At 48.1% G+C, this 10256-nt stretch overlaps 1 protein-coding gene across 1 annotated transcript in view; it reads left to right on the forward strand.

Annotated features, from left to right (window-relative positions):
• Positions 1 to 6358, forward strand: part of LOC132586867 (transient receptor potential cation channel subfamily V member 2-like) — a 31590-nt gene extending 25232 nt beyond the window's left edge. Inside the window, exons 12-15 of the mRNA XM_060259002.1 lie at positions 379 to 687; positions 3333 to 3447; positions 3565 to 3659; positions 6075 to 6358. Of these exons, the coding sequence (XP_060114985.1) occupies positions 379 to 687; positions 3333 to 3447; positions 3565 to 3659; positions 6075 to 6148 (593 nt within the window). The 3' untranslated portion in view covers positions 6149 to 6358. The remainder of the gene's footprint in view (positions 1 to 378; positions 688 to 3332; positions 3448 to 3564; positions 3660 to 6074) is intronic.
• The last annotated feature ends 3898 nt before the right edge of the window (positions 6359 to 10256 follow it).

Below are 10256 nucleotides of genomic sequence, written 5' to 3' on the forward strand. Positions count from 1 at the left end.
TCTAGAGAAAAACGGATCACAAGGACAAGCTCTTAACATTAGAAAGTTTACAAAAAGGTTCTCCAAGGAGAGCTTTTGAGAGCCATTTTGGTGTAGTGGTTAAGTGCGTGGACTCTTATCTGGGAGAACCGCGTTTGATTCCCCACTCCTCCACCTGCAGCTGCTGGAATGGCCTGGGGTCAGCCATAGCTCTGGCAGAGGTTGTCCTTGAAAGGGCGGCAGCTGTAGGAGCCCTCTCAGCCCCACCCACCTCACAGGGTGTCTGTTGTGGGGGGAGAAGATATAGGAGACTGTGAGCTGCTCTGAGTCTCTGATTCAGAGAGAAGGGCGGGGTATAAATCTGCAGCCTTCTTTTGACTTCTCAATTTCTTATTCCAGCCCTCTTCACTCTGACGAATGAGAACAGTCCTGCCCGGAACAGTTCTGCCACCCCTCCAGAGGATGGTAAATCTAAAGTTACGTACACTGGGCTGTTTACGACTTCTCTGGAACTCTTCAAGTTCACCATTGGGATGGGGGACTTGGAATTCAACGAGAACATGAAGTTCAAGTATTTTGTGATCTTCCTGCACCTCCTCTTTGTGATCCTGACGTACATCCTCCTTTTGAACATGCTAATTGCTCTGATGAGCGAGACAGTCAACAAGATCTCCGGATACAGCCAAAGTGTCTGGAAGCTCCAGGCAAGTCCAGTGCTAGCGTTCGTTGCCTGCTTCCAGAGGGTACCTAGAGATCTCCTGCCCTTGTGACCGATCCCCAGGTGGCAGAGATCAGTCTACCTGGAGAAAATGGCTGCTTTGGGAGGTAGACTTGAGTGCAGGGCTTTTTTTGTAGAAAAAGCCCGGCAGGAACTCATTTGAATATTAGGCCCCTGACACCAAGCCAGACTGAACGGTGTTTCTGTGTGTTCCTGCTCAAAAAAGCCCTCCTTGAGTGTATGGCATTTAGGGTTGCCAGGTCCCTTGGCTCAGCCACTAGGGTTGCCAAATCCCCCCCAGCCTCTGGCGAGGGACTCATTTGACGTGAGCTTTGCATGCACGGCCTAATGATGTCACCCACAAGTGATGTCATCATGCAGGCGACGGTGTGCGCCGGCCGCTCTAGGCGTTTCCAGGAAAACTTAATGGTTTTCCCAGACGCTCTAGCATTTTTGGATGGAAAACTCTATGGTGCCTATTGTACCATAGAGTTTTCCCTCCCAAATTGCTAGAGCATCTGGGAAAACCATAGCGTTTCCTGGAAAAGCCTAGAGCAGCTGGCGTGACATTGCTGGCGCGATGATGTCACTCACATGTGCCGTCATTGCGCCAGCGACGATGAAGTTTTCCTCAGGAGATTGGGGACCTCCTGAGCGGGAGAATCCCTGCCCGGTCCGGGGGCTCAGCCGCCCTATCAGCCAGCGAGGGATGGAGCTTACTTTTCCGGGAGGAAGGAGGGAGAAGCAGGAAATAAACACGACATAGGCTTCCAGCATGCAGGAATTAGATCCAGCCAAGATACCCTTCCCCTCCCCTGGGATCTTTTGTAGTGAGCATGACAAATAATTCTGCAGTTACCATGAAAGGCCTTGTAGAGAAAACTAGCACCCAGTGTTGCCAACTTCCAGGTGAGGCCTGGAGATCTCCCAGAATTGTAACTCATCTCCAGACTACATAGATCAGTTCCCCTGGAGAAAATGATCGTTTCAAAGGGCGGGTTCTATGGAATTGTACCCCACTAAGATCCCACCCCTCCCCAAACCCCTCCCCATCTGGTGGTGCTCCTAAAATCTCCTGGCATTCCCCAACCCAGAATTGGCAACTCTATAGTAACTGGTTGGCCATAAAGTAACTGCAGGATAGATGTAATAAGAAAAGTCTGCCTGTTCTTGTGACCTATCTGGAAGTCCAGTTTGGTTAGAAGCGAAGGGTGGACTTTGAAAACTTCACTGGGGATTGATTCCAGCACCTCATTTTCAGTTCAGTCCCTCCTTTGTAAGGTTTTGGGTTTTCAAGGGAGTGCTCCCCACTAGTTTAAGTAGCCTGACTGTGTTGCCTACCTGGAACTCTCAAGCTGTCACAATTATTTATTTTTTATTTATTTTATTCGATTTTTAGCCCACCCTTCCCATAGAACAGGCTCAGGGCGGGTTACATCATAAAAACAAAGTCGACAGTAAAAACAGTAAAAGGCCAATTTAAAATATATAAAATCTAAAATTACAAAGACTAAGATGGCAGATTCCACCTCGCAGACGTGACCTATTGTCCAGGTCCAGCAGATCTTGAAGCACTGGGATGAAATGAGGTAGGGAGGCTGGTAACAAGTGACGCCCATTGTCTCAGCTGAAAGCCTGGCGAAAGAGCTCTGTTTTACAGGCCCTTCAGAATTGAAGCAGATCCCACAGGGCCCGGATCTCCAGGGGTGTCAAGTAGACGGATTCAATGATGAGTCAGAGTTGCTACAAAGACTACATTTATTGATAGACTGTTACTTTGGCTCAAGCTGTTGGCTTGAGAAGAATGAAACCAATACATTGATACAGGAGTTTTAAGATACACTTCAAAAGGATTCCTATGGGGAGGGAGAGCAGGGGAGCATTCACACATAACTACCAAGATACATTCCCAGGGTGTTTATCAAGCCTTTTGGCCTTGTATTTTCTAGAGACTCTTCCTCCCTCAGAAGGCTCCCTGGGAAGGTGCTGATTACATTATTCTTAACAGTTACCAGTCATAAAGGGGAAAGGCGGCCAATAAAGGGTAATAAATTAGCAGCATTTGGTTCATCATGATTTTACCCAGGCCTGCTTGTGGCAGGCCAAGAACCCATCAGTCTTTGGTCAGAATCAGTTGAGCTTGACAAGGGGGAGCTCATTTCACCAGGCAGGGGCCAGAGCTGAAAAGGCCCTGGCCCTTGTTGAGGTTACATGGACATCTCTGGGGCTGGGTATTACCAAAAGTTGTTGGGTTACTGATCGTAAGGACCTACGGGGCAATAAAGGGAGAGGCGGTCCCGAAGGTATGCTGGCCCCTGGTATCAGTAGCATTGTGGTCTTCTTTCCAGAAAGGCGGCTGAGGCCGATCAGCCAGGTGATTCATGGGGGCAGGTAAAACCTGACCCCTCCACACACGCAGTGTCACCGGATGAGAATTGCTTTCTCCACAAGCTGCAGTGTCACCTGGCCGGCTGTACTGGTGGCCCCATAACAGAGCACACCTCAGGCCAAAAGCTCCTTCCACAGGGGAGGGATACAGAAGCGAGGCCTCCCCTCCTAGCTAGGTCTGATGACCCAAGAATGTGAAAACTGCAGTGTGAAAATCAGTGTTTCTGCATCCTTTATTCTCAGAGAGCTGTTACTATCCTGGAGATAGAGAAAAACTGGCTTTGGTATTGGAAGAAGCCGCAGAGATGCGGCTGCTTGTTGCCCGTCGGCTTGGGAGAGAAAGACAAAAGATGGGTCTTCCGGTAAGTCTGTTGCTGAATGCGGCTTTGCGTGAAGCTGACATGTATATCAGAGCACTGTTGGGCTGTGCTCGCCAGACAGCACACACTGCAATACTTTTGGGTGTGTTTGTGTTCTAGAGTGGAAGAGATTGATTGGGCCGACTGGGAGGAAGAGGTGGGAGTCCTTAACGAGGATCCTGGGAGCTCTGGGGACTCTGGGATAGAGCTTCAAGGTAAGAACTCCAAAAACTCCCCTGAGCCTATCCATCAAAAAGCAGAGCTGCTTGCTCAGAATGAGGGCAAATATTCGGTGTCTTTCGGTGGTTACCTTCCCCCTGTTTGGTTTTTGAGGGGGTGCCCCCCCAGTTTAAGTAGCTTGTTTGAGTTGCCAACATCCAGGTGGTACCTGGAGATCTCCTGCTGTTACAATTTATCTTCAGATGACCAATGTCAGTTCCCCTGGAGAAAATGGCGGCTTTGGAGGATGGATTCTATGGCATTATACCCTGCTGAGGCCCCTCTTCTCCCCAAACCCTTCCCTCCCCGGGTTCCACTCCCCAAACCTCCAGGTATTTCCTAACCCAGAGCTGGCAACCTTACTGACTGTGCAGAGCTGGGCCAGAAGGTAACTCATAGAGTACCATAGAGTTTTTCTCCCAAATTACTAAGCATCTGGGAAAACCATAGAGTTTTCCCAGAAGCTCCTAGAGCGGCCGGCTTGCGAGTGACAACATCGCCCCAGCCATGTCAGGAGGGGATTCCCCCGCTGGCCCACTGTGAGCCAGCGGGTTGGGGACCTCCAGGGTGGAAGAACATCTGCCCAGCGTGGGAGCTCGGCGGCCCTATTTATACCCTGCCTTTCTCCATAATGGGGACCTGAAGGATGCTGCCACCATTTTAAAATACTTTAAAAATGCTGCCAGGTCCCAATCAGGGGACAGCAGTGTGGTGCTCTTCCCTTCACCTTTTCAACACTGAAACAGCTGTGTGGTGGCACAACTGTTTCAGCACTTGGTAAGGCCCGGGCAGGGAGAAAAGAGTGCCTCAGCCCACCTTACTGTGGGCCTGAGGACACCATGACTGATTTCACACTCACCCTGTGCCACTCTTGCATTGGCGTTTTTGCGCAGCAAAGAGAAACCGCTAAAAACCAGTTTCTCTTTACCGTGCAAAAATGCTGATCTTTGCTGAAGCCCCGGGGCAGATAGTGGGAAATCGGAAGGATACTGCGCTGAAAAGAGGAACGTCAGAGTGGCATAGGGTGAGTGGGAAATTGGTCCATCACATTGAGTTTGACCCTTAACACCATTTCCCATTTTGCCTGTAGTGCCACTGTCTGCCACTGGATGGCTGCACAGTATTTATTTCCCAAAACTTTACACCAGCCTTTGGTGGATTCCCCTGCTTCGGAAATTGACCTTAAGTGAAGTTGGAAGTTATCGAAGAGGTTTTGTGCGTGGGTTTTTTGGTTTTTCCCCCTTCTTAAGTGTTGTAAACATTTTACACTGCTTTAATTTTGTTGATTTTGCTGCCTTGGCTTTTGCATTTCTCACCTAAATTTTTAAACGGTTGTTTTTTTGCTTCTGCCACTTATATTTTTGCCGCTTTTAGCTTAAGTGTTACTATTGAGGCAAGTTCACATCTTTGAAGCGGTTTGTTCTAAATAATAGTGTGGATCCAAGCATCCTTCAATAAACGCTGCTCTGACCTGCCCTCGATAGCCCAGGAAAGCCTGATCTCATCAGATCTCAGAAGCTAAACAGGGTCGACTCTGGCAAGTACTTGGATGGGAGACCTCCTTGGAATACCAGCAGTCCGGGGGGGGCAGAGGCAGGCTTTATTCAGCCACCTCCCTGAATATCCTCCAGGCCCCCAGTAGGGGTCAGTCACCAGAGGTCACCGTGACTTCCAGGTGCACACTCGCACATGCATGCACACAAAAAACTACAAAAATACACACACACACCAAAAAAGGAAAGAAATGTTCCTCCATTTATGTGGTTCTTTTGAGTGTGGAGCCTGGGGAGGGAGGGGCATGGGGAGGGGAAGAAGCTCAGGTATAATGCCGTGGAGTCCACCTTCCAAAGCAGCCATTTCCTCCAGGGGAACTGGTTTTGGTGGTCTGGAAATTAGTTGTAATTCCAGGAGATTTCCAGGCTCTACCTGGAGGCTGGCAACCCTAGGCTAAAGCAGGGCTTCACCCTTTGCCCAGTGGAGTGGGAAGGCAGGGTAAGAACTACTAGAACATCTTGCGAAGGGGTGTATTAACTTCTGGCAGGTACATAAGAGGAAAGGATTCTGTTCCTGTCAGGGTCCAGTTCTGACATGTTGCTTGGAGGCAGGTGAGACTGGTTCTGACAGATGCCTCACACCGTAATCTGTCAGTTTGGTGTAGTGGTTAAGTGCGCGGACTCTTATCTGGGAGAACCGGGTTTGATTCCCCACTTGCACCTGCTGGAATAGCCTTGGGTCAGCCATAGCTCTCACAAGAATTGTCCTTGAAAGGGCAGTTGCTGTGAGAACCCTTTCAGCCCCACCCACCTCACAGGATGAGTGGAGAAGATATAGGAGATTGTAAGCCACTCTGAGTCTCTGATTCAGAGAGAAGGGTGGGGTATAAATCTACAGTCTTCTTCTTCCCTTTCCAGAGAGGGGTCTGTGGAGCTGGGTAGCACGGGCAAAGGCTGCCACATCCACTGCAGCATCCACACCAGAGGAGTAGACGCCATCACATCACCTCAGCCAATGAACAAGATGACGCTGTTAAGAAGACACAATGCGTTTGGACGAACCTGGCTGCAAATCAGAGCTGAAATCCTTAGGCCGCGTTTGAGCTCTGTCAGAATGAGGTCAAGAAAGACCACAACTGATGTGACTGCTGAGACTGGGCTTATGTTGGAATCCGTGCCTTTGAGACTTTGCGTGCCACAGGCCAGGCCTTACTTGAAACCCTGTATATTTCAGCCTCCCTCCCAACTGAGAGCAATTGCCCAATATTGAGCTGGTTCATTAATCCCCAGAGGCTCCCTGACCATTAGGCTCTCTGCAAGAAGGTATCTTCACTGGCTGCACCCTTCATATGTACACAGTTGCTTCAGTTTGACAAACCCTTGAGGAGATTTACTCTAGCACCACTCTCTCGAACTTCAGCACTCGATGTCCTGTACATGAATGAGAGAGAGCCCCGTGGCGCAGAGTGCTAAAGCTGCATTACTGCTGTCCAAGCTCTGCTCATGACTTGAGTTCGATCCCAGCAGAAGCTGGGTTCAGGTAGCTGGCTCAAGGCTGTCTCAGCCTTCCATCCTTCCGAGGTTGGTAAAATGAGTACCCAGCTTGCTGGGGGGAAAGTGTAAAAGACTGGGGAAGTCAAAGGCAAACCATCCCGTAAAAAGGCTGCAGTGAAAACGTCATGATGATACGTCACTCCAGAGTCAGAAACAACTGGTGCTTGCACAGGGGACTACCTTTACTTTCTTTTTTACCTTTTACATGGATGAGAGAGCCATAAGGCATGAAGAGACTGTTATCTATTGTAACTCTGCAGGCAAGAGGATTGGGAAGGGAAAGGGTTAAGAGAATTTTCTCACAGGAGAACACCTGGCAGTTGGCCCCACCCTCTCATTGGTTAGGTGTTGAGCCTCTTTGGCCATTGTTTGCTTTCTGTTTTTTCATCTTATAAGGCGGGCTGACCAACGGTAGCTCTCCAGATGTTTTTTTTGCCTACAACTCCCATCAGCCACAGCCATGCTGTGGTCATGCTGGCTGGGACTGATGGGAGTTGTAGGCAAAAAAACATCTGGAGAGCTACCTTTGGACACCCCTGTTATATGGGACCTCACTTCTTCTCTCTCTTCCCTGGGCTTGGAGCTGTAGCAAGTGAACCTTTTGGAAGTTAATCTGTTCACAATAAGTTAAAAGTACTTACATTAATATGTCATGTAAGACGTGCTTCTATTTTTGTAAGAAAAATTTCTTTCTCTTGTTACCATTGGAGTCAGGTCATCTTTGTAATTTGCTTGAACAGCATCTCCCCCTTAACTGGGAAATGTGATACTGCATAAAGCTGCTGGGCTTCCAAGAAAATTGATTTTTTTCCCATTAACCAGGGCTTTTTCTTCTTTTTCTGGGTGAACACAGCAGAATAAGAGTTCTGGAACCTCTGTGTGGAAACAAAATTCTCAAAAAATGTTTACAAGTTCTCTCCTTCATTTTTGCTCTTGAGAGTTCCAACATCTCTTTTTCTAGAAAAAAAGCCTTGCCTTTAATCCAATATTCCTGAGGCAAGGTGGTCAAATTAAATTATGAGAAGAATGGAGACTGTGTAATGTGATATTTTACAACCAAATAAGTGGGTTGAAATACTTGTGGATGTGGAAAGTGTATAGGGTTGCCAATCCCCAGGTGGGGGCAGGGGATCCCCCAGTTTGGAGGCCCTCCCCCCACTTCAGAGTCCTCAAAAAGCGGGGGGGAGGGAAATGTCTGCTGGGCACTCCATTATTCTCTATGGAGACTAATTTCTATAGGGTATCATGGAGAATTGATCCACGGGTATCTGGGGCTCTGGGGGGGTTGTTATTTGTGGTAGAGGCATCACGTTTTCAGCACAGCATCTGGTGCCTTTCCTCAAAACACTCTCCAAGTTTCAAAAAGATTGGACCAGGGGGTCCAATTCTATGAGCCCACAAAGAAGGTGTCCTCCTTCATTATTTCAAGTGGAGGGAAGGCATTTGAAAGGTGTGCGGTCTCTTGAAATGTGATGGCCAGAGCTCCCTTTGGAGTTCAGTTCTGCTTGTCACAACCTTGCTTCTGGCTCTACCCCAATGTCTCCTGGCTCCATCCCCAAAGTCCCCAGATATTTCTTGAATTGGACTTGGCAACCCTAAGAGTAAGAGCCCCGTGGCGCAGAGTGGTAAAGCTGCAGTACCGCAGTCAGAGCCGTCTGCTCACGACCTGAGTTCGATCCCAGCGAAAGCTGGTTCAGGTAGCCGACTCCAGGTTGACTCAGCCTTCCATCCTTCCGAGGTCGGTAAAATGAGTCCCCAGCTTACTGGGGGGAAAGTGTAGATGACTGGGGAAGGCAATGGCAAACCACCCCATTAAAAGTTTGCCGTGAAAACGTTGTGAAAGCAACGTCACCCCAGAGTCGAAAATGACTGGCGCTTGCACACCTTTACCTTTTTAACCCTAAGAGTGGCATTGTTTATCATAAAAAATCTACAGTGCTGAACAGTACCTTGAGAACTAGGAAGAATAAAGAATGTTCAGTTACCCTCCATAGCTGCTGACTTTACATGCTTGTGCTGACTTTCGGAACGTATATCCTTATCCAGCACCACACACATCAATAAAGGCATCCCAATCCAAAGACAAAATCTTGGTAATTTTGTTGCGACAGCCAAAATAGAAAGCAACGTAAACATTTCCTACTGTCTGAGTACTGACTGTCTTTTGGCTGTGTGAAAGCAGTAATTTTATCTGGCTGGAGATGATATACAAACCAAGGGGAGAGAACCTTTTAAACCAGGGTTGTCAAACTCATCTGACATAGATGGAACTTTGTGGGACCAGGCCATGCATGTCATAAAATGTAATGCCAGATAGTGGAGATATAAACTTTATAAAGGACACAAACAAAATACAAACATGCTTAAAACTCTTGCAATATATTTTTTAAAAATGGAAAGGTGGGAGAAAGTGGGATTTGGCAATGCGATTTTAAAAATAAAACATCAAAAAAAGTACAAGGATCACAGCAGAAATATAAAATATAAAATGCTCTGAGCTTAGGAAAACATGAAATGGCTGGGCATTGCAAGCTTCTCACCCACTCTCCCCCAGGTCTCCTCAGATTGGCAATGGCTCTCCAGTGTAATCTCCCCCCTTGGCTGTGGGTTCCCAGGGTAGAGTACTCTCTAGGCCCCAGTTCTCAGGTCCATTCAGTGGAGACAAGCTGGCTCAGAGCATCAACCCTTTATTTGCAAGGACACAGCTGCAGGAAGCAACAGCTTCAGCTGGCCATAGGAATGATGCAAAGTGGAGTACTTTAGCTTCACTCCATTGAAACACATTGTAGGCCAAACAAAGTTGCAAGGAAAATATGGAATGGATTTTCCATCTATCTGGGTGCAGAGACCTTAATGGAAAATCTGTTCTGCATTTTCTTGCAGCTTTACAAGCCCAAAAGAGCTTCCTGCTGCAGCAAGAAAAGACAAGGCAGAAAGAGCTGGGAACATCAACAGCCTCAGAGCTTCAAAGGGTGAGGACAGGAGGAGGGAGGGGGAGAAAAGAGCCCCACAGGCCTGGTTAAAGCCCTGGATGGGCCAGATATTTGACACCCCTATTTTAAACATTCTCAACGACACTATCACAAAATAGTGATTTCATCTCGGTTTTGCTTTAAAAAAAAAAAAGCTTATGGCAGGGGTGGCCAACAGTAGCTCTCCAGATGTTTTTTGCCTACAACTCCCATCAGCCCCAGCCATTGGCCATGCTGGCTAGGGCTGATGGGAGTTGTAGGCAAAAACATCTGGAGAGCTACCGTTGGCCACCCCTAGCTTATGGGAACAGTACCTGTGAACAAATGCAGTGCACCTTTGGGCTGTGTCAGTTTGGAAAGAAATGTTTCAGTGATCTTGCCTTGCACAATGTATCTGTGTACTATCACTGTCTTTGCATAGGGGTGTCAAACATGTGGGCTGGAAACGGCCCATCTAGGACTCTCATCCGCAAGAAACTGGTGTGAGGGAGGGAAGGCAGGAGGCTGCTGGTGAGAGTGGTCGCATGCGGTGAGGTGTGTGTGGTAGAAGCTGTCCAGAAATAGAAAGGAGGTT

Source organism: Heteronotia binoei, chromosome 18 (assembly GCF_032191835.1).
Source record: "Heteronotia binoei isolate CCM8104 ecotype False Entrance Well chromosome 18, APGP_CSIRO_Hbin_v1, whole genome shotgun sequence".
Classification (NCBI taxonomy): domain Eukaryota; kingdom Metazoa; phylum Chordata; class Lepidosauria; order Squamata; family Gekkonidae; genus Heteronotia; species Heteronotia binoei.